At 37.8% G+C, this 23744-nt stretch overlaps 1 protein-coding gene across 1 annotated transcript in view; it reads left to right on the forward strand.

Annotated features, from left to right (window-relative positions):
- Positions 1-7030: 7030 nt before the first annotated feature.
- LOC311291151 (NACHT, LRR and PYD domains-containing protein 4-like) overlaps positions 7031-23744 on the forward strand; it is a gene marked incomplete at its 3' end in the record, with an annotated part of 96574 nt that continues 79860 nt past the window's right edge. The window contains exons 1-6 of the mRNA XM_084410024.1: positions 7031-7268; positions 8679-8804; positions 9225-9314; positions 13539-13643; positions 14031-14147; positions 23448-23540. Coding sequence (XP_084266150.1) covers positions 8746-8804; positions 9225-9314; positions 13539-13643; positions 14031-14147; positions 23448-23540 — 464 coding nt within the window. The 5' untranslated portion in view covers positions 7031-7268; positions 8679-8745. The remainder of the gene's footprint in view (positions 7269-8678; positions 8805-9224; positions 9315-13538; positions 13644-14030; positions 14148-23447; positions 23541-23744) is intronic.

The raw sequence follows: 23744 nt of genomic DNA on the forward strand, positions 1-23744 counted from the left end.
CTGTTAAGCATCTCATCACATTTAGTATCTTTTTACACTTGGTATTTATCCTTCTGATATGCTCATTCCATGTTAACTTATCATCAAACCACATACCCAAAAACCTAAAAACTTTTACTTGCTCTATATCTTGCCCATACATCTTTACCTGCGCCTCAACCCCTCTCTTTCTAGTGAAAATTACTGTCTTGGTTTTCCCAATTGCAAACTTGAATCCCCATGCAATTGACCATCTCTCCACCACATTAATTGCCTCTTGTATTTTACCTTTAATATGATTAATGTTCCTTCCCCTTTTCCATAAGGCTCCGTCATCAGCAAACAGTGACTGTCCGATATCCCCCTGTACTTGTGAAAAAACATCATTAATCATTATAGAAAAGAGTATAGGGCTAATAACACTGCCCTGAGGAGTACCATTCTCTACAATGTATCTTCTTGAAACAGCTGTCCCAATTCTTACTTGTATACTTCTCTCATCCAAGAATCCCTTAATCCAATTATATGTCTTACCTGCTATTCCTATCATTTTTAATTTTATCATTACTCCCTCCTTCCAAACCATATCGTAGGCTTTTTCTACATCAAAGAACACTGCCATTACAGATTCTTTATTAACTTGAGCTTTCCTTATCTCTGTTTCCAAACACATAACAGGATCCATCGTTCCTCTACCTCTCCTAAATCCACTCTGATGAGGTGATAAAATTCCTCTACTTTCCATATAAAAGGATAATCTATCTGTAATGATCCTTTCCATTATTTTTCCTACATGTGACGTAAGCGCTATTGGTCTGTAATTCATTGGGCTTGACACATCTTTCCCTGGTTTCCTGATAGGAATAATTACTGCTTCTTTCCACCCAGCTGGCAATTTCCCTAACTCCCATACTTTATTATAAAACCCCAGCAACTTTGTAGATGCTAAAACACCTAAATGTTCTATCATTACATAACAGATATCATCTTTACCCGGAGATGTTAATCCGGATCTTTTTATTGCCCTTCTCATTTCTTCCATTGTAATTGGCGCATCCATTGTACTGTTACTATCCTCCCTTCTTTCAAGTAAATCTCCATATGCTAATCTTGTCATTGTCCTTCCTCTCTTACCCTCCTCCGTTAAGTTATCGGAACTATGAATAAGAGAAAGTGCCTTCGCTATCATCTCTGCCTTCTCCTGATCAGACACTGCTGCTTCCTCCCCCATCTTCAATATTGGATACTTCCACTCCCTTCTAATTCCTCTCATACTCTTAATCATGTTCCACACATCTCCAACAGGTTTTGCTCTACCAATTTTGTTACAGAAAGTCAGCCAGCTTTGCTTTTTTGCTTTTCGTATAATTTTCCTAACCTTTGCTTGTGTTTCTTTATATTTAATCAAATTATGAAAATTATGGGTTCTTCTTAATAATCTGAGTGCCTTATTCCTTTCTTTCACTATTTTCCCACACTCCTCTGTCCACCAGGGAACTGCCTTTCTTTTCATTTTCCCTTTGCTTTTAGAGATCGATTCTTTGGCAACTTGTAGTATTGTTGTTCTAATATTTTTATCAATCACCTCTATTTCCTCATTTAGATCTATTTTATCCATTTTTATCTCACACATATATTTAAATCTTTCCCATTTTGCACTACTAAATATCCACTTCCCCACTAATTCCCTTTGATTCTTATTTATTTCCAATAAAACACTACACCATACTGGAAAATGATCACTGCCTACCGATGATTCTTCAGATAGATCCCACTCACATATTCCCGCTAAATTCCTAGAAACTAAAGTTAAATCTAATGCTGAGGTGTTCCCTGTATGCACATCCATTCTAGTCCCTCTCCCATCATTTAAACAAACCATATTTCTCTCTTCTAGCAAATCTTCTATAACCTCACCATTAGCATCTGTTCTTACTCCTCCCCATAACGTACTATGTGCGTTAAAATCACCACATACCACCACCTTGCTACCATCCATCCCTACTATTTGTGTTATCTTCCCCAAATCTAATTTCCTACAAGGATTATAATAATTTATAATTACACACTCTCCCTCATTTGTCCATATCGCTACACTAACAAATTCTTGTTCTTTCCCCCCTACACTCACTTCTCTGAATGAAATATCATTTCCAATAAATGTAGCACATCCTCCCCCTACTCCATCCCCCCTATCACACCTTACAGAGGCATATCCATCTAACCTAAATTCTAAATTTGATCTCAACCAAGTTTCCTGTACACAAATAATGTCTGGTTTATTGGGAAGATCATCAATGTACTTTTTGAACTCCTGTCCATTGGCCATCAAGCTTCTAGCATTCCATTGTAGCAAGAGGACCATTATTAATACTATCCAGTCCCTACTTGCTCCTGGCTTGCTTGACTGCTTAACTCATTCCTCACCTCCTCCCACGTCATCTCCCTGATATCTAGGTGATGAACTGCTGCTTTTACAATTATTTGTATTCTCTCCGTTTTAGATTTCACCTCCATAGTTGCATTTATCACCCCTGCTATGAAAGTGACTAACTTCTTTAGATCAACCATTACTATCCCCTCCTTTGCCTGGTCTGGTACTTTTGTATTTTGTCTTTCAACTCTATTTCTTTCATCACTATTACTAACCATTTTCACAGCTTCTGCATATGAGATCTTATTTTGAATTTTAGCTCGTTGTACTTCCATTTCCCTTCTCATCACCTCACATCCACCGTAAGCCACACTATGACTACCCCCACAATTACAACATTTTGGTTGCTCGTGATTACAATGTCCATACTCATGATCTTCTCCACATCTTGCACACCTTCTTCTGCCTTTACATGTTATTGCTGTATGTCCAAACCTTTGACAGTTATAACACCTCATTGGCTTTGGAACATACTCTCTTACACCATAACTCAAAAATCCTAGTGTTACATTCTTTGGGAGCACTTCCTCCTCAAACTCCAGAATCACAAGCTCACTGTCCTTCCTCACTCCATCCCGAGTTATCTGCATCCTTCGAGCACCTTTTAGATTTCCTCCTTTAAGATTTGCTTTGATTTCCTCCATTGTAACCCCGATTGGTACCCCCCATATCACTCCCTTATTCCACATGTTTCCTTTTTCAATTTGACTTGTGCTTATTACTTTAAACCTCCCAATTTCTTTGATCCTTCCAGCCCGCTCTCTCTGTTCTTCATTTTTACATCCGATCATTAGATTACCATCTCTCAACACCTTGGCTACTACAATATCCCCTATCTGGTTTCTCAATACAGTTGTTAACTTCACCGGACTTATTGACGAAATTCCCCTCTCCTCACCAAATCTCAAAATGATTTTAAACTCCAACGTTAGTCCTTCCGTACCTTTATCTTTTATTACTTTCCCATTATCCTCATTACTCCTCACCCTCTTTGTACTGATCCCAGCAAAAGTATTTCCTCTTTTGTCCCTCTTTCTTTCACCTTCTTGACTTATATCCATACTTCCCTCACTATCACCCATATCAATGTTCCCCCACTCTGACCCATTCTCAACATAGTTGTGCCTACCCGCTGCCTTCTTCAGCTTCTCCATTATTTTCAGTTGACCTCTTTCCAAACTCCAACTTCCAGACGCCCCTTTCTCCCAGGATCATCCGTCAGTTCGTTTAAACGTTTGAACCATTCACCCGAGCTCGCTAAGTTCCAGTGTAGCTTCACTTCCGACTCCGTCCGTACTAGGAGGCTAGTTCAGATAGCCGACCTGCTAACCAGCGACTCTCCTCCGCCAAACACCTCAGCGCGATCTCTGAAGGGCTTCCAACGACTACGTTATCCAGCGTCATTCTCATTCTGCAGCACTGACGCTTTTTCTCTTGCAAATCACTGCAGTTTAATCAATATGCAATAGAATAGATCATCATCATACCGAGAACAAATGTAAAACAAGCTCACCAAGTTGATACAAAATACTATACAAATGTATGTATTGCATAGAAATGTCGGAGGAGCTTGAGTTTGTGTGAACCACGAGAGTTATAATTGACTCACCCTCAGGTTGTTCCAAACCTGTGTACATTTCGTTGTTCTGTTGAAAACAAAGGAAGATATTTTGAAGAAAGTTTGTTAAAAAAAAAAAAATTGTGACGTACCATTACAATCCCTTCACACACCACAGAAGTCCAAATAGACCTTATTGAGGAGGGGGGAACAAAAGCACACAAGTGTCTTAAAACAATACAATTTGAAGATAAAACTATGCAGCACAGTTATACAATATATATACAAATGTATTTTTGGTTTACTTCGACTACACTTAAAATCAATTTGAGTGTTAGTGCTAATCAGGGCATTTATATTAGTGTACTTAAGCACCACAGTTGGCAAAATGTACTTATAACTAGTAGCATACATTAGTAATATATCTTTAATAAGTCAATTTAATTTAAATTTAGGGTTACTGTATAAACGTCTAGACTGAACAAATTTTTAAAGCATTCAAAGCACACTTTTAAGAAATACAGTGATAAAACTCCTCTGTATATTTTTGCGGTAGTATACTTTATTTCAAAGCACTACAAATCAATTTAAGTATTAGTGGTATTTAGTATACTTTTTCAAGTGCACTGAAGTACTACTGAAGTAGAAATATACTTTAATTAGTGTATTTATAGTGTATAACTTTTACAATGTTATTTAGCACAAAAAAATAAGAATGTGGCCTACTACAAAATGTACTTGATTGTATTTTTTTTCTGTGCATTCAAGTATACTTTTTTCTCCCGGGTTGCCGCAGAGAGTCGCTGTGGTATAAACAATATGTAGGAAGCTATTCTTTTTGTAATGTGACAACCACCATGATATGACATCACAGATAGGGTCCCCTGGCTCCCAGCAGGGCCCATGGTGCCACTAATATGGTTGACTATTGTCAATACTTGATTATTCGCAGACTACAAAACATACCCATTATCAATGTTAATAGTTGTAGCTGTTTTGCTTACATCAGTGTGTGTCTGGCATGTTTTTACCCTTCTACGGTTTTAAATTGTAACAGTAGCAAACCCAAGCTAGTATATTCTTTTATAAAAAAAATTTTTTATCACAAAACCACAATATTATTTTAAATACTTAAAGCTACAATATGTAATTTTTTTCACCGCTAGGGGTCGCTAACCTCTTACAATAACAAAGGCGTAGGTTGATGACGCATAATTATGGAACTTGTCCTCATACTGATGGATCCTTTCCTCGTTTCCTTTCTTCGCGTCTCAGCTCCACCCCCTGTAGGATGCGAGGGAAGGCTGCAAGGAAAGAAAATGAGGACGGAGGAATCGAATGAAAGCTTTTTTTATACATTGTAATACTTGATCACTCCAGCGTCACTTCACCGCGTCATCAGCAGCGCTCAAAGGATCTGCCCTTATGTTTTTTGAAGTTTGTTTATTTAAGAAATTCATAATAAATAATAATAAAGAAAGATACCCTGTTGAAATATGTGAGATGTGTGGTTTATATAAACTGCAAAGGTAAAGTATAAATTAAAATGATTGTGACCGATGTGAAGAGGGAGGAGAATTTATACGTGCGTCACGTTTTAGACGATAAAACTAAGTTTTAGTCCGCATAGGATACACCTGTGCATCCTCGCTCATAACTCCTCAGGAAACTCCTCACTCCTCAATCTTCGACTCTTTGCGGTGCAATTAGAGAATTGAGATGTCTTTCAAAATGGCTGAGCTCGATCGGTTTCCGGGTCATAGGATGGATGATGGAGGAGCGAGGAGACGAGGAGGGGGTAACCGGAGATGTTTTCTTGTCACACTTTGGGCCTGTTTATAATCAATCATTGTCTGAGTGCTACCTACAGCCCAGGGCCAAACTCTTTTAGAGTTACAAAACTACTGTCAGGATTTACTAAAGACAAGCAGTGAAAAATTTGCACTGAAAAGGCGTGGACAGGGTTAGTTTTGCGGCTGACCTTATTGCATATCCATTTGTAGGAGTTTCCCTTTCAGACACAAACTTTATGAGAGGAGAGTATTTCAATGAATCATGCAAGGTGATTTACTAATATCAAAAAAGATTTGTGTTGGTCATAATGGAAATGATCTGACTGCGTCTGTGTTCTTTAATTTGCGTTTCGTCAGTAAATCACGTCCAAAACTTTCCACTCCCGTTTGCACTTTTATGGGATTGCGCTCTCACTCGCCCTGTTTAGTAAATTTGTCCATAAGTATTTTTTCTGACCATGTGCAGCCCTTCATGTTCACAATTTACCTATTTGTTAACGGCAACTTTCGGCAATGCATCATTTCACAAAGCAAAAGTCATCTCAAACTGGTTTCTATAAAACAAAATTATTAAAGAGACATCAAAATGATGCAAAGCAATTGTGAATAGCTTCAGGACCTTGTGGGGAAAAAAAGCTATAAAGTGAGAATATAAAAAATAAATAATAGATTTTATTAATTAATTTATATTAAATCAAATCAAATCAATAGCCTATTTGGTGTGATCATTCCTTGCCTTGTTTTCTCCTAATGCAATTACAGTACCAGTAGATTAAAGAGATTTGAGGATTTAAAAAAAAAAAAAAAAAAACCTGGTCACGTGACAAGCAGAATGAGGAGCAAATGCGCAGTTTATAGAAACGAAACCGAAAGTGTTAAACGAAAGAAAACCACTTTTGACTGAGAAGTAATATTAAAACTCGTCAATGTGAGAACACTCGTTTAACCAGCACACACACCCGCACTTGCACACATCATATTTTTGACATTGATACTGCTTTTAATCGTAATGCAACGGACCGGTCAATGGAACATAAATTAAGCCTTTAAATAAAATGGTTATTGAGGTGTTTACACTGTCATATGACGTCACACTCTGCGCGTGAAAAAAAAAGATACTTTAACATATAAATAACACTTTTTAAATAGCCCACTAAAGTGTTTATTACAAATAAATGACTAAATGTTAAAAATGAATAAATGTAATGACCAAAAATTTGCGTTGCATTTACAATCCTTTGAAAACAGGGCGTGCCCCCACTACCTGTGCACCTGGCGGCTGGCGCCATTTCTCCATCACCACAGTTCTCAGCGCGAGCTTTGATTCATGCTTCAGTAAAAGGAGGAAGTCATATTGACCAGTTAATCGTTAACAAAGTTTACGAACAGTCGAGAAATCTCTTCCACCAGATACTGGACTTTGCTTTGGACTCGTACCATGTGGCAAGCGAACACTGTGAAGGACAGAAAAGAAATTGAAGTCTAAATTCTCTTCAGACTTCAAGTAAGTTTTAGCTTTCTTGATTACAGTTATTTTGGGAAATATAGTATTGATTGTATACTGTTTATATCACCGTAATTTAATATTCGAATTTAAAGTAGGCCTGTTTTATTACGGAAGTATTTTAGGCCCGTTACAGACAGACGCAGAAGCTGCTAGAAATTAACTTGCACGAATAAATATTTTGAAGGCGATGAAAGTTAACACATGAAGTTTGTTCGAAAGGGTTATTTTAAATGAATAATACGTTTAAGAAGGGTTTCCTTTTTAATTTCGGGCGGTTGTTTTATGATAATGCGAAATCGAAAGTATTTTAAAATAGACCTTCAGAGATAAGGCAGATAAACCTCATAGTGAATGTTCGTTTATGTCAAATATAATTAATAATACTAATACTAATAATCTGCTGAATATAATATTTTGGTTCACACAGATATTAATTGTATGTATATATTCGGTGTATAATACATTTTACTCAATGTACAAATACATTTAGGACCATTTTAAAAATAATAAAATAGATTGTGAACTTGGGGCAATGATCAAATAAAAAATTAAAAGAAAAATAACTGAATAAAGTAATAAACAGTTTTGGAAATAAATGAGTGTAACATTTTTTTATTAAACTGCAATACAGAAAGTCATGAACTTTATATGAGTTCAGTTTGCCACCTAAAGTTTTAAACACAGTAGCCTAATTATAATGTCCATTTCTTAATGTTCTTCAATTTCCCTAATAGCACATGTAGGCCTACATCACAGAGACATCTTTTAGATGTCTACATTTACATCTGCCAGTTGTAGTTGCTCATCTGCAATATGTCTCTAAGACGTTTAGATTAGATTCGATTTTAGACATTTAGAAAATATTTAAGATTAAGTTTATTTAGAATGTATCCAGTAGCAATGTTAGCAACGCTTCCCTGCAACTTATTAATAACGATGCTTTGCTACTGAATGGCTATTCTCTCTAATGCTCAATTAATAGAGAGAGATATGCCCCCCCCCCCCCCCCCATCCTCCATAATGAATTCAAATAAATGCTATGATTCATTCATTCAAATAAAGGTAATCTTATGCAATACTTAATCTCCGTGTCTGATTCGCCGAAGCAGGCAGAATGCTAGATCTAATTAGCTGTATAGGTGATGAAAATAAAAAAAATGACCCTTCAGGTCAAATATTGCACGGCAAACATCAATAACAGCTTTAAATTGTCAGTACTGGGAAATCCACAGCTAGCTGTGCATGAAACAATTTGAATGCACTCTGCTTTATTTTATGTGGTTCTTTGTCTCCATGCTGTGCTTTAAAATCATTTAATTTACAGCTGGTCGTGAATTATCCCTTAAACGATCTCTACATGGCCTTATATTTGTTTGTAACATCTCATTAACATATTGTCATCTCCAGGTCATGTTGAGCTGACTGTTTTACGAACCAGTGCTGATCTGTTTGCACTGGTTGTATAACTGCAGTAATGTCGGAGGAGCGAGGAAAGGACTCTCTCTCTAAGATGAGTCTCTCAGAGGAACAGAGGTAAGACTGCAGCCGTTTTCACACTATCATTTTAAACACTACTGGAGTTTCAGGTTTTTCCCTGTGAGGAACAAAACCTTAACAAGGAGTGCTTCTCTCACTATTGTTGTACGCAAAACTATAGTTTAGAACTTCCGAATGTTTTACACAATCTACATTAATTCTAGAACAAACAGCTTGTTTCCATCCAATCAAATCTCTGAGGAGTGAAAAAAAATGTGAACTTTTGGCAAATCAAATGTGAAACACCGCAAAAGATATCTAGTGTGTCCAAAGTTAATGTCTGCGTTTAAGATAGAAATAATGATTCACAGAGTTTTAGTTAAAATGTATATAATTACCATTTGGGACATCAAATGTCTTCATTGATGCAGAGGAACCTCTTGTATAAAGTGTTTTTTCCTTCTGCTCTGTCAATAGTGAAAGATCAGACTCTGTGTCTGTGAAGAGTGACCGATCAAAAGGTGGTGGACCAAACTTCAGTGAAGAAACACCATCAGATATTGAAAGGTATTTAATTTATTTTGTTGCATCATAGTGTTTCATTAGTTAATTTCTCAGATGTAGTATCTGTGATAAATGAATAAATAAATGAAAAATCACAGAAGACGATGTGTTCTTGTAAGCTGCTTCTGTTGGTTATTGTCTCTCCTCTCTCACCCTCTACACTTACTGGCTATAGACCTGTAGCAAATTAGCTCAAAAAGGAAATATTAATAATAAATCATAACTCGTTATGATTCATTATGAATATTAGGATAAGTTAATAGAATTAACTTGATATAGCAGAATTAATACCACATTCAACTAACCTGTTCCTCCAGCGATTCATTATTAATTATTATTTATGAATTTTAAGAAATGTTTATTTCCAGGGTTGGGAAATAATATGCTTAACGTACAGTACTGCACAGAGCACGTAGGCAGAATCTGGAATCATTAAATTGACTTTGTTGTAAGCAGAGAATCAGAACCAAATATGTATTGTGCACCAATTGTATTAACTAAATCATCACAATCATTTCGATCTTCAAAGTACAAATTTATGGTATAGGTGAGGTTACATTGACTGTTGGTTATATTATAAAATATGAATAAAATAAAAATACCATACAAAAGACACTACACAAAACAGTAATAATCATTCACACAATGCCCTGGGGTGGATGTTCATTTATAGATCAGTTCGTCTATAAATGAATGCAGGAAAGTCTGTTTTAAAGTCCCCGTGAACCGGAAGTTGCAAACGACTTTTCTCCAGTGTTGTGACATATTTCCAAGAGAAACGGAATATTGAACAGAGGGCAGGGTTTTACTCTAGCGCTCCTCCTCTCCATCTCCGCTTATAGCAGACTAACGGTTTGAGGGGAGTGGTTAAGCGTTTTCAACCCAAGCCGTCAAACTGACGTCATCAGGGAAGGAACGCCATTCCAGACCGGAAGTAACTCTTCAGATTTTTCAGATTACCATGGCAAACAAATTTTTTTCTGTGTATTAACTTGCACGGATTAATTGTTCACCACAAGACTAGTAATATGCGCTAACAAAGTAAATAGGGTCAATTTTGATTTCATGTCGACTTTAAGGGCTGTGGGTCTTTCCTATTGTTAGGGGGTAACAGTTTAGGACCCAAGGACCAGATGTGTGAATGAAGACCCGGACTCAGAATTATAATAAATTGAAGAGGTTTTACTGAAGATAGTTTGCAGTTTCATCAGCAGAAGTCAGCTTCAAGACTCAGCTTCAAGTTTGTTGGCCTCCCCGCTTATAGTTAAGATCACAGCAGTTATACCCTTCACCAAGGTCTAAGCTACGTCCTTGCTTCAGGTTGAATGATTTTCATTGGCTAAGAAATAGATAAACAGTAATTTTCCACACATATACAGATAGACTGAAGCATATCTCCATCGATTATGTGGTTGACACTCGGACCCTGAAGTTAGGCACGTCATGACCTTCCAGGTCACAGATTTGGGTTGCTGGGCGCCAGCCTGTCCCGAACAACAACTCAGTCAATCTCCAATAATGCCAGTGGTTCCTTAACCTGTAACCAAATAGACTAACACACACACCGACACACAGTTTTTCCAAGGTTCGGCCTGGCTCTAACTATAAACAGGAGAGTCCTCTCCAAACATCAAGATAATACATTCTTTCTGTCAAAATGAGGACATTTTAGTCTAACACATTTCCCAAGAAAAGGACACTTTAGTATAACGCAGTAAAGTAAAGCTTTAGCTAAGAAATGGTCACTTAAACTATTGGTTCCAATGACCCTTGTGACCTATAGTCATCATGGTGAGCTAGAAGAACAGATATATGTTTTAACACATGTTGAAGACCTTTCTCAAACAAAACATCTTTCCATATTTAATTTCTGGAAGCCGGGCTAAATGAGCAAGCACTGTTACTGCATTCCTGACATCAAATACAGACATTAGAGAAAACATGAAAAGAACATTTCAGTAATCACATGGTAACTTCTATAACAAAGTAAAATTTCATAAGCCTAGAGAAGTCATTCAACTCATGTGATGTTTAGAAGGAAAAATATTGATTAATACCTTGATTATAATCACTCACTGCATATACATTGAAGCAGCAGTGAATTCCAAAATCTTCAGAAACCTTCACTATGGCCTCTGCTGTTAATTTTTTTAGAGCAATAAATCATATCAGTTGGTATCCATGGTAACTGCCTTCTTGCCCTAGTTGGTCTTTTGTGGGATGGGTCCATAGATCCCAGAGTGAGTTTTAAAGATTATTTGTTAAATATAACAAATAATTGTCTGATCTGTCTCTATCGTCACAACCTTATGTAACCCCGCCCCTTTCCAGCTATAGGGCTGTGACGGTGGCAGTTTTTTACCACCGCGGTAATAATGGACCCAAATACCGGCGGTGTTGCGGTGGTGGGGGGGGGTTATTTGAAATAAATAAATAAATAAATAAATAAAACAAAAGAAACAACACACTAAAGCCTGTAAAGCATTGAAATAAATATAAGTAATTACATAATATAATAAAGTTGAATCTATTTAAAAAAAAAAAAAAAAATTCGTTTAATATTTCCACACAAAGGCGCGTGATATAGACTACCGCTCTGCGCTTTGAGAGGGATGTGGGACACGAACAGGAAAGAGACCATCGATCTCTTTTCTATTCTCTTCATGTTTTCTACTTGTAAAAGGTACGAAGAGCGAATTTTATCTTCTACAAGGGCAAGGCATTTAGGCTCGCTGCCAGAGAAAGCCAAACTAAAATCACCCCCGCGTGTGAAACGCGCTTTACAAAATGAACTTGACGCGCCTTACCAATTATCATATGTCTAACAAGCACAAACTGTGTTAAAAAGAATTTGACTTACAAGTAAAAATGTAGGCTATCTGTCCTACAGCGTTTTTTCTACTTTAACACAGTAAAGAATACGAAAATAATAGACCTAAAAGCGAACAAAGGAAGAAACGTTTATAACGGGTCTTTGGGTGAGACGCAAGTGAAGAGATGGGAAAAGAAAAAAGAGATTCCATGCAGGGATGAGTCACGATTTTTGAATATTCGATTAGTTGATTTAATTATAGAATATCTAATGTTCTAATGTCTGTTGTGCGATCATTCTCTAAAATAAAATCTCCATGTTCTGGTGCTGATGCAGTCGTGACGCGTTCATGTAACCGGAGGGTGACGCTGCCATTAACGCACATAACAGCTGTCACAAAGAACCGGCAAAAGTAATGATTATGAACGTGTCAAATATAGCAAGGAGACATTTGAATTGTTTATTAATAAAGTGTTTGTGTGTGTGTGTGTGTGTGTGTGTGTGTGTGTGTGTGTGTGTGTGTGTGTGTGGCTGCAAAGATGAAGTTGACGATGCAGTGAACGCGCCTAGAGAGAAATGCACACTTCATTCGGAATACATAAGCATAATGCTAGTCGGTTTATTTTCGTTTTGAATTGTTTTGTTTAAAAGTCGATAATTCAAGCTTTCTATAAAGAATAACTAATGGAATATTTTTAAATTCGCTAATAATCGGGTGACCAGATCGCAAACCAGAATTCAAAGCCGACAAAGCTTATTTTATGGGCTCACGTAGGCACTCTCTCATTCGTCATGAATTCAAACTTTTCCATGGCTGCGATATAACATTTAATTGCTAACCTATTATTTATTTTGTAAACAATTAAAGCTTTGTGTGTCATAATATTAATGTAAAACAGCATTCATATACAAATTTTTGTTTAGACGAACCACCGCCGGTACTACTCAGCCACCGCGGTGGCGCTTTACAACCGCGGTGGTGCGGTTGTCAAGTTTACCGGCACAGCCCTATCCAGCTAGTTGTCTTTTGGTTTGTATTTCCACAGCAATTTTACGGATTTATGAATGAACTGCTCGTTTTAATATCTTCCCGGTCTACTGACGTTTACTGAAGCCATCTGCTTTAAACATTACAATGCTCATGATAGCTTTAATCTAATGCTCAAAAAAGCTTTAATAAGTAAATCCACTTCACCAGCTTATTATTCTTTTAAAATGATGCCATATAATTAGCTACTTTGAGCTACGGCAAAAAGGAAATTCAACGACAAAATTCTAAAGATGGCTGTGCACTTGTTTCACAGGAGAATAAGGTCTATACAGACTATACATAAAAAATAAAAATAAAAATCTTACTAAGGTGCCTCCTTTAGTAAAATGATTTCCCCCCCTTACTCTGTTCTTTGTGTCATTAGTGTAAGATCAGGCTCACCTGTGTCCAGCTCTGTGTCTGTGAAGAGTGACCGTTCTAAAGGTGGCGGACCAAACTTCAGGGAAGAAACACCATCAGCAACTGAAAGGTATTACACATGTTTTACATGACAAGGTTATTTTAGCTAATTTCTCACATGTGGTTTATGTGCAATAAACCATATTGATTTTATTGTTTATAACAATAAATCACAGAAGACAGTGTCTTATAAAATTTGAAGCCTCTTACCAGCAAAACAGTTTTACACAGACAGCCATAGGGGGCATAAAATTACCATGGAAAGACATTAGGCAACGAACAAACATAAATACATCTATCCATCATAAGTCTTAAGAAGGACAATTGTGGGGCTATTCTGTATTTAATTACACTAAATCTCCTCAAATAATACAAAAGTACAGCTGGTAGCAAAGCGCTCTCTCTCTCTCTCTCTCTCTCTCTCTCTCTCTCTCTCTCTCTCTCTCTCTCTCATTAGTGTAAGATCAGGGTCACCTGTGTCCAGCTCTGTGTCTGTGAAGAGTGACCGTTCTAAAGGTGGCGGACCAAACTTCAGTGAGGAAACACCATCAGCAACTGAAAGGCATTTCAGCAGGTATTTTACATCACAGTCCACAGCATTGTATTAACCAAGTTATTACATATAACACAGGTAAGAAATTAGCTATGTAAAACAAAATCAAAGGAGAAAATGTTTTGTAAGCTGCTTCTCTCTCTAATGCACTGTCTGCAGCTAAATTCAGCTTGAAAAGACATAAGTCTTTACATCCATCCATAGTCGTGAGAAGGGAAAATCCACACCTATATATTGATTTACAATAGAACATAAAAATAAGTGAAACAGACGAACCTCCTGTATTTAAGTGTTTTTTTCCCTCTCTGCTCTTTGTGTCATAAGTGAAAGTTCAGACTCATGGGAGTCAGACTCTGTAGGCGTTTCTCAATATCAAGTACGCAAACTTCGAACTTGCATCCTTGGTAGTGCGGCCAAGTTCGACTCAGGAGTAGTACAAATCCCCAAGGACGGGAGGATGCAAGTCCGGTAATTCTGCAAATGGAACAGCTGCGTTCTTGATAACGTTTGCTCGTCGGGCTACTCCGGTTATCTCTGTATACATTTTAGGCAACAATAAAATTAAATATGTTATAAAACACCACTCTGCCTCTTAATTTTCATAAAAAAAATAAATTAAAAAAACTTAAACATTAATAGCCACACAAATGTTTCAGGCAACGGCTACATTGATTATCTTCACTGCATGTATATTTATAACAAAACGAAATATAAAACACAACCCTGCCTCTTTTCGTTTTCATTTTAAACATATTAACAAGTGGTTCAGGCAATATGTGCATGTGTACTAGCCTATGATTATCTTTACTGTAATAAAATTAAATATGACATAACACAACCCTGTCTCTTTTTGTTAAATGTAAATTTTAATGATCAATGATAGCCATTATAAAAGTATAAGAAGCTATACAATAGGAAATAAAGCAAAAAATTCAGTCAAACATACAATGTCAGCGCTCTAGTAGGCTACAACGGTAAAGTTAAATAAATTTAATATATAAAGTCATTAAACTTCACTTTGCCCTCAGCCAAAATGATTTGCCAGGGAAAAAATGATAGATTCATGAGATATACACAAGATTAATTGTATCTGTTTAACCACTATAGAGACACCAGAGCCAGCGGCAAATGTCAGAAGGACTAGCTGAGGGAAGGCTGTTCCAGACGGGGTTAAAGGAGAACTCCGGTCAATTTTAACATTGAGCTCATTTTTTTGTACATTTGGAGTGCTGTCAATACAGAGAACAACGACAAAAATCGGTGTTGCCTACACCGAGTTATTCTATTTTTAAAATTTGCACCCTATTGACTTCAATGGGGCAAGTAGTAAGCCTGCTTTTTAGCCTCTTAACATCCTTTAAGTGTCATTACAAGTGCACAGAAAATGTGAGTGATTCCTTCCGAGTGAACACGAGTGGATCTGACTGCAGTAGATGTTAGAGATATTAATAAAAATGAAGTTAATTCAGCCAGCGCTCATACCTTTGTTTACATCCTGTTTTCGGTGGAAGGCCATAGTAATCGATTGTCGAGTTCACGCGCATAGGTTTAGTACCTATGATCACGCGCGTGAACTCGACAATCGAGTTCACATATTTTCTGGTTCTGCTCAGAATCCTGGCGGCAGCGTTCTGTATGAGCTGCAACTGTCTTATGGTCTTTTTGGGAAGTCCAGTGAGGAGTCCATTACAATAATCCACCCTGCTGGTGATGAAAGCATGCACAAGTTTCTCTAAGTCTTGTCTGGAAACAAAGCATCTTATTCTTGCAATATTTTTCAGATGATAGTATGCTGATTTAGTTATTGCTTTGACATGACTACTGAAACTAAGGTCTGACTCTAGTGTCACACCAAGATTCCTGACTTGATGTTTAGTTGTTTGACCCCTAGAGTGAAGGTATGCGTTCACCTTGAGAACTTCATCTTTGTTTCCAAACGCAATGACTTCAGTTTTGTCTTTGTTTAACTGAAGAAAGTTTTGACACATCCAACTGTTGACTTCATCAATGCATTGGCACAGGGAGTCAATGGGGCTGTAATCGTTAGGCGATAGGGCTAAGTAGAGCTGTGTGTCGTCTGCATAGCTGTGGTAAGCAATTTGGTTCTTTCTCATTATTTGGCTCATTGGGAGCATACACAGGTTGAACAGGAGTGGTGCAAGAATTGAGCCTTGAGGGACTCCGCATGTCATGGATGTCCACTCAGACTTATGGTCTCCTATACTCACATAATAACCTCTCCCATCTAAGTATGACCTGAACCATTTTAGGACTATCCCAGAAAGCCCCACCCAGTTTTCCAGCCTGTCCAGAAGTATGTTATGATCGACAGTGTCAAATGCAGCACTGAGGTCGAGTAGCACCAGCACTGATAATTTGCCTGAGTCAGTATTTAAGCGAATATCGTTTATTATCTTTATGAGCGCTGTCTCTGTGCTGTGGTGCGGTCGGAAACCAGATTGAAAATTGTCAAAGTATCCATTCGAGCATAAGAATTTGTTCAGCTGATTGAAGACAACTTTTTCAATGATCTTGCCTATGAAAGGAAGATTTGAGATCGGTCTATAGTTGCTTAATATGGTCTTATCCAGATTGCTCTTTTTCAGGAGGGGCTTGACAACTGCAGTTTTTAGGGAGTTTGGAAAACTACCAGAGAGAAGTGAAGCATTTACCACTACTAGAAGATCTGCTTCTAAACTGTTTAACACACTTTTGAAAAATGATGTTGGAAGTGTGTCAAGAGCGCAGGTTGATGTTTTAAGGTGCTGTACGGTGTCTTCCAAAATTTTGCCATCAATTTCTTTGAAATCAGACATAGTAACTACTTTCTCAGGTGGTTTGATCTGTCTGACCCCAGCGCAAGTCAAGGATGTGCTGATCACCTTTCTGATATTATTGATTTTCTCAGAGAAGAAAGAAGCAAACTCACTGCACTTGCTGTCTGAGAGCATTTCACTGGGAATCTGGCTTGGGGGGTTTGTCAGTCTCTCTACAGTAGCAAAAAGAGTGCGTGTGTTGTTTAAATTGCTGTTTATAATATTTGAGAAGAAAGTCTGTCTAGCTTTGCCTAGTTCCATATTGAAAGCATGAAGGCTGTCTTTGTAGATGTTATAATGGACTACAAGTTTTGTCTTCCGCCACATGCGCTCTGCTTTTCTGCATTGTCTTTTCATATTTTGCACTGCTGTTGAGTTTCTCCAAGGTGCCTTTTGTCTGCCACTCTTCTTCCTGACTTTAACAGGAGCAATATCATCAATTACACCTTTAACTTTTGAGTTAAAAGAATCAAGGAGAAAATCAACAGAGTCAGCAGATATGCTTGGTGTTAAGGATATAGCCTTCATAAATAGGACACTAGTGTTCTCATTTAAGCATCTCTTCTTGACAGACACAGATCTAGCTTCAGTGGCAGGAGAGATCAATATATCAAAGAAAATACAGAAATGATCAGACAGTGCTACATCCTTAGTAACAATCGATGAAATGTTTAGACCCTTACTGATAAGTAAATCTAGAGTGTGTCCACGATTGTGTGTGGGTCCATGTACATGCTGAGTCAGATCAAAAGTTTTTAAAACAGTTTTGATTTCTTTTGCCATATTGTTTTCTGCATTATCTATGTGAATGTTAAAATCTCCAGCAATGGCAAAACAGTCAAACTCTGAGGTAATTGTTGATAACAGTTCTGTAAAGTCCTCAGTGAAGGCTGGAGAGTATTTTGGCGGCCTGTAAATAATGATAAGTAAAATGCGTGGAGCACCTTTTAACACAATACCCAGATATTCGAAAGACGGGTAATTCCCAAATGATATTTGCTTACATTGATAGATATCTTTAAAAAGAGCAGCTAGACCCCCACCTCTCTTAACAGCTCTGCAGACACTCATAAAAGTAAAGTTAGGAGGGGCTGCTTCATTGAGGATTGTTGCACTGCAGCTGTCTTCTAGCCAGGTTTCATTTAGAAGCATAAAATCCAGGTTGTTTGTGGTTATTAAGTCGTTGACTAGAAGTGATTTATTTTTAAGTGAGCGAATGTTTAAAAGAGCTAACTTAACAGACTTACTTTTCCCCACAGCAATATTAGTTTGACGTGTAATAGGCACCAGATTAGTTGGGTTTGCTGCACGGCTATTGAAGGCCTTAGACTTTCTATCATGTAATAGAACAGCAATAGAGAAAGATACAGGCACACTGGGTTCCCGCTTGTTTTGTAAACATTTGAGAAAGTTACTGTTATCAAAACGGGGACCCGACACATATCACTGAGAGCTGGTATCAGTTGTTTTTGGTTCACCTCGAGCAGAAGGAGGAGGGTGTGGGCCCTGGCGTTGTGGCAGAGGCCGAAGAGCTCTCACAGGAGGGGGAGGGCGAGCTGGGCCCGCAGGCTTTGGTGGTAGTGGTGCCTGTCTTTTTTTAGTTGGTATCTGGGGGCTAGTTGGTATCTGGGGGCTTAGAGAGCAGATGTCTCCGTATGCAAGAGTTTCCACTTGCTGTCGGGGAGGAGCTGAAAACTGAGACGCGAGTCAGACACTTTCTGCTTTCCGTAGTGACGCTCGCGCTGTGTTTGCCTACTTTATCACAGCTGAAAAAAATTATTATTTTTTTAAATACACAGATATTTCAGAAACATTTTCATTAAATACTTTATGTACTACTTAATACAGCATCTGTTTGTACAAGAATAAAAGTTCAACATAAGCCTATACTAACTAAATAGCAATGAAGTGGGGTCTACATTTTTTATCAGTTTTATTTTGATAAAAATAATACAATATAATACTGCGATTACATAAAAAGAGCTTTTACTGTTATAAAAATACGCATTTGTGAGCATTAGTGTTGTCAGAATAAACACGAAACACATGTGATCGTTATCATGCAGTGAATCCAGCCAATCATGGAACAGCTATGCCGTCATCAGATCTTGTGCAGCCGCTCTTGAGAAACTGCCGTTGTCTGCTCTCGCGGGACACATAATTTGGGGATACTTAATTTAATTAATCAATCAACAACACTATTGATCAGCATTACCAAACGTGGACGTTTTACACTAGAAACAAACACTGATGTACTATTTTATCTAATACTGTGAAGCTGCTTTGATACAATCTGTATTGTGAAAAGCGCTATATAAATAAAGTTGACTTGACTTGACACACCATAAGTCAGACAAAATTTCTAACCGGCATGCACTGCTTCAAGTCAGCTGCTGATCAGTCTGGGCTGCGTTCCAGTCCAAAATTGTCATGCCCTTCTCTCGCTAACTTCCATCCGTCTTGTTCACTCGGATGTACATCATTGCTTGCATTACACGAGTACCCGCTACTGGCAGAAACTGCGGCGGGCTGAATTGAAACGTCTTAAGCATAGACAGTATATAAACTGGACACAGCGACCCCATTGGATTCAACGGAGACAAGTGAAGTAAATTAGAAGCTCTCACTTCCTGATGGCTGAGCGACTGCGCAGACTCAAACTGAGCTTGACGATGTAGATGTGACGTGAGCAACCCGTCTGTCTTCTAGTAGCTGTGCCGAGAGAAATCTGAATCATTCCCTTCCGAAACTTGAAGAGACGGAGAGTGTGAGTAGGAGGTGTCCATGAGCTAGCAGCAGGAGAAATGCTAGGTATTCTTAATTATTTTGTCATTTTGCCTCCACGTCCCCCCGATTGCGCGCGAGTGTCTGCTCCTGTCCATACGGTAATCTCTCTACTGTGCGACAGAGTCGCGTGGTTATGACGCAACCGTTAGCCTATTTTTACAAAAACTGCTTCTACGGGGCCATAACGTATACAAGGTAATGGACCCTTTTATACATTTTCGTGTTTCTTTAGAAATAAATAATGGACAAATGGAGTCTTTAAACACCTCTGATGTAAAGTTATTCGCTGTCGAAGTGACGCCAAAATAAATGGGAGTCAATGGAATGCTAACAGCAGGTGGGGGTCCGCTAATCAATGGCGGCGCCCGGGGAAGCTTCAAAATAATATGAAACCCTGCCCCCCTGGGGCTCGTTCTTCGTACGTTGCTTATTACATCCGAGATCAAATGACACATCCAAGATGATTTCATCGTGCTAATCATAATCCGGCTAATTGAGTTCTTCGAACACACTTGCCGGATAGGATTAGTATCGCTGGATTGAGTTATCTGAGATAACTGCGCGTTCACGCGCTGGCTTAAAAGGGGATATGTATCGATAGTGGAAACATTGATCAGCAACGCTGCCATTGGCTGCTCAGCGTGGCCAAAGAGCGCGCACAGTTTTTCTCATATTATATCTATGTTTTTTCTCCTCAGCAGAGCAAGAACTAATAGTCGAAGTTTATTCGGAATTTTAATGTTTTAATCAAAACGCCAGGGAACACCTCAAAGTCTGCAAAAGCCAGGAGAGAGGGCTGGCAAAAAGTAGCAGACAATTTAAATCCGTTAGAAGTGGCCATGTTAGATGTTTTTATCACTTATTAGCCTATATTTTTGTATTTTAATAATTGCATAATTACTTTGTTCATTGTAATGTCAGAGTCACCACACTAAAATATGGGAACAAATAAAAGTGAAGTACAAAAATATTCTAATGGTAATTTTTAGTTATATTATAGTCTCTTTTATGAAAGGCACTGTTAAATAAATGGTTGTCTGTTTATAAAAGCAATCAAGAAAAAGGCTGAGAAAAAAAAAAGATCTTAGTAGCCTACACTGTATTTTTGCTGCATTAAATTAAGGCCGTATAGTCATTTCAGCTGTTAAATCTTGAGCAATGATGAATTGCTTTGACTTGTGGAAGTAAAAACTGATAAACTTATGTTAATGTAAAAATATGTATTGAAGAAGAGTTCAAAAAGAGTTATTGATCACATTTTTCCCAAGTGTAGTTCATTGTAATGACATTGTGTTTTCCTCTTTTGTGCACTTTTACATAATACACCAACACTTGTTAACTTAAGTGGACATTTTCTAACTTTCCAAAGGAAAGAAAGTATAAGACTTTGTAATGTCCATTTGTTTCCATTGCACTGGACAGTGAATAAACCCTCTCAGATAACTGTCATATGGAGGAACTAGCCTACCTGCAAGTGCATAAAGAACTTTACTTCATTTATACTTGTATGCTTTATGGCTGCAATATAAGTTGCAGGATTCCACATCTACAGAAAGGCCTACAGAAGAGTCTGCACAGACAGAGGACACATAGGCCTACAGGTGGGCAGTGTATAGCCAACTTTTCTTTTTATTGGTTGCATGAGGCATGTGTCTAATATCTCTTGTTGCAGGCACTTGACCACTGGCTTTTCTTTACAAAGAACAATTGAAATAAAACTCAAGGAACTAAGCATATTTGTCTTTTATTAAACATTTAATGAAAAGTGTTTTTTTTTTTTTTTTGGCAGTGTTGTGTAATATGGCACATGCAACAATGTCACAGGCCCTGTCAGGTGTGCAACCCTCAGACTTTTCAGACACTGAAACCTTCCCTTTAGTTAGCCAAAGTTCATTTCATTGTGTGCCCTTGTCCTGGCTAGAGCTGCATTGTAACTGGTTTGGGTCAGGGAATGGGGTCTTAAAACACCTGTCTGCAGGCAGGAACATGTCATAATCACCTATGAAGAAATGCAGTTCTGTTAGGATCAGCATAAGTGTATGTAATACAGTGAGCTTGATATTTAATTGTGGAACTTTCCTTACCACTTTCAAATAATGTGCATAAATGTGATTCTCTGAAAATTCTTAAGTCATACACAGATCCTGACCATTTTGCTTTCACATTTGTGATATGGAAGATTTGTCAACTGCCTTTTTTTTATTTGATATAATATTATTAATCTGGAATATTAAGAATCACAATAGTAACTGGGCTGCACATTTACATTGTGAACCCCCTTTCTGTTCACATAATCCCCTTCATTGAGGCCTTGATGGCAGTCTAGCCTATAAGCCTGAGTGACATACTGTAATCAGCATGGTCATGATCGCATGATCTTCATAAAAAAATATTTAAATAGTCTAATAAATAGTAGGCTATAGTCTAATAAATAAAAAAAAATAAAAAGCTGCTTAAAAAAACTGATTTACATTGGGTCTTCAGTGGCTTGGAAATGCCACAAAAAAAAAAAAAAACTAAAACTGTTTTTTAAACCTAAAAGCGCCAGGTAAACTCCGAATGACACGACAAACAGCACTTTCCATCAAGTTCTCCGCATCTCCAATAGTGTAAAGGAAAGAGCCACTCGCAATTAATCTTAGGGTACAGTTTGTGCTGTAGTTAAAGCCCGACTCCGACAAGTCGAAAATAAATGTGCGTTTCCAACAAATTAATAATGTAAACGACAATCTCATGAGTCACGAGGAAAAAAAATATATATCAGAAAGTGCACTATCGCACTGCGCTGGACTTCCCGTATCATCTCCGTTTATGAGCCGCAGTCTAATCCTGTTTACATGAAATAAGCCTGCTCGCGAGCAGGTTTAAGACTGCGCACCTGTTGCTATGACAGCAAGTCCAGGATGAGCGTCGAAGAACCAAACAATCCAAGATCATGCCAAATCGTCAACAATCAAATCCAGCTAACTGAGTTAGCGACGTACGAAGAACGGGCCCCTGGTCTTGAAGCCCTTGATCACTTGGAATCAGCTATGGAGTTGATTTATTATTAAAAAAAAAAAACATTCCCTTTTAAGAATTTTTTCAATGCAGCATCTAAATGTATATAGGTGTCTTTGGGTTGTTTTAAATTAAAAAAATAATTAATATATCATAGAGTTGTTTGTTGTGGTGGTGATTAGATGAGATATGTGGTGATGTCACAATCGTAATGCATTGTGGGACATATAGGTGCCTGAAGAGTACATATGAAGTAGACTCGCTCCCTCTGTCAAAATCGAGGGAATGAGGGTCTGTCCATATAAACTTCCCTTGTCCACTTCACGAAGTGGAACGCACTTCAAAATGGCGGCAGGGATTCCCCCGAGGGGAAGTGCTTAGAGAAGTTTGCAAGTGCGTGTCTAAAAGTGGATTGGAACGCACAGCGTCCTGGAAGCACAGCGCTGCATGAAGTCGAACAAGCCTAAGCACATGGCAAGAGATATGAGGGCAAGGGAATCACATGACAAACAGGAAGCATCACAGTGAGATTTACAAAATAAGAGACAAAACCTGTATGATTTACATACATGTATGTTTGTATACAAAAACATGTATGTTTACACAAATATGTTGTTGCCTCAATTGAAACTCAATATGCTATTTGTATCATCTCAAATCTGGAGCATATGAAAACACACAAAAATATCAGATTTATTTATTTATATATTTATTTCAGTTTACATGTATCAAGCTCTGTGTCTGTGAAGAGTGACCGTTCAAAAGGTGGCGGACCAAACTTCACTGAGGAAACACCATCAGATATCGAAAGGTAAGTGTTTTACATAATAGTTATTGCATTATTTCTCCGCTTTGGTGTATTGTGACAGAACTCAAGCCATCCTAGGTGTATGTCTATCTTCTTTCAGATGAGCACAATCCTGTCTGTTCCAAGCTTTATAACATTAGTGAATGGCGCTCGCGATTTAGAAGCCCAAAAAAGTTCATCGAGGAACAATATGACCTAAAATCAAAA

Source organism: Rutilus rutilus, assembly GCF_951802725.1.
Source record: "Rutilus rutilus genome assembly, chromosome: 5".
NCBI classification, from domain to species: Eukaryota; Metazoa; Chordata; class Actinopteri; order Cypriniformes; family Leuciscidae; genus Rutilus; species Rutilus rutilus.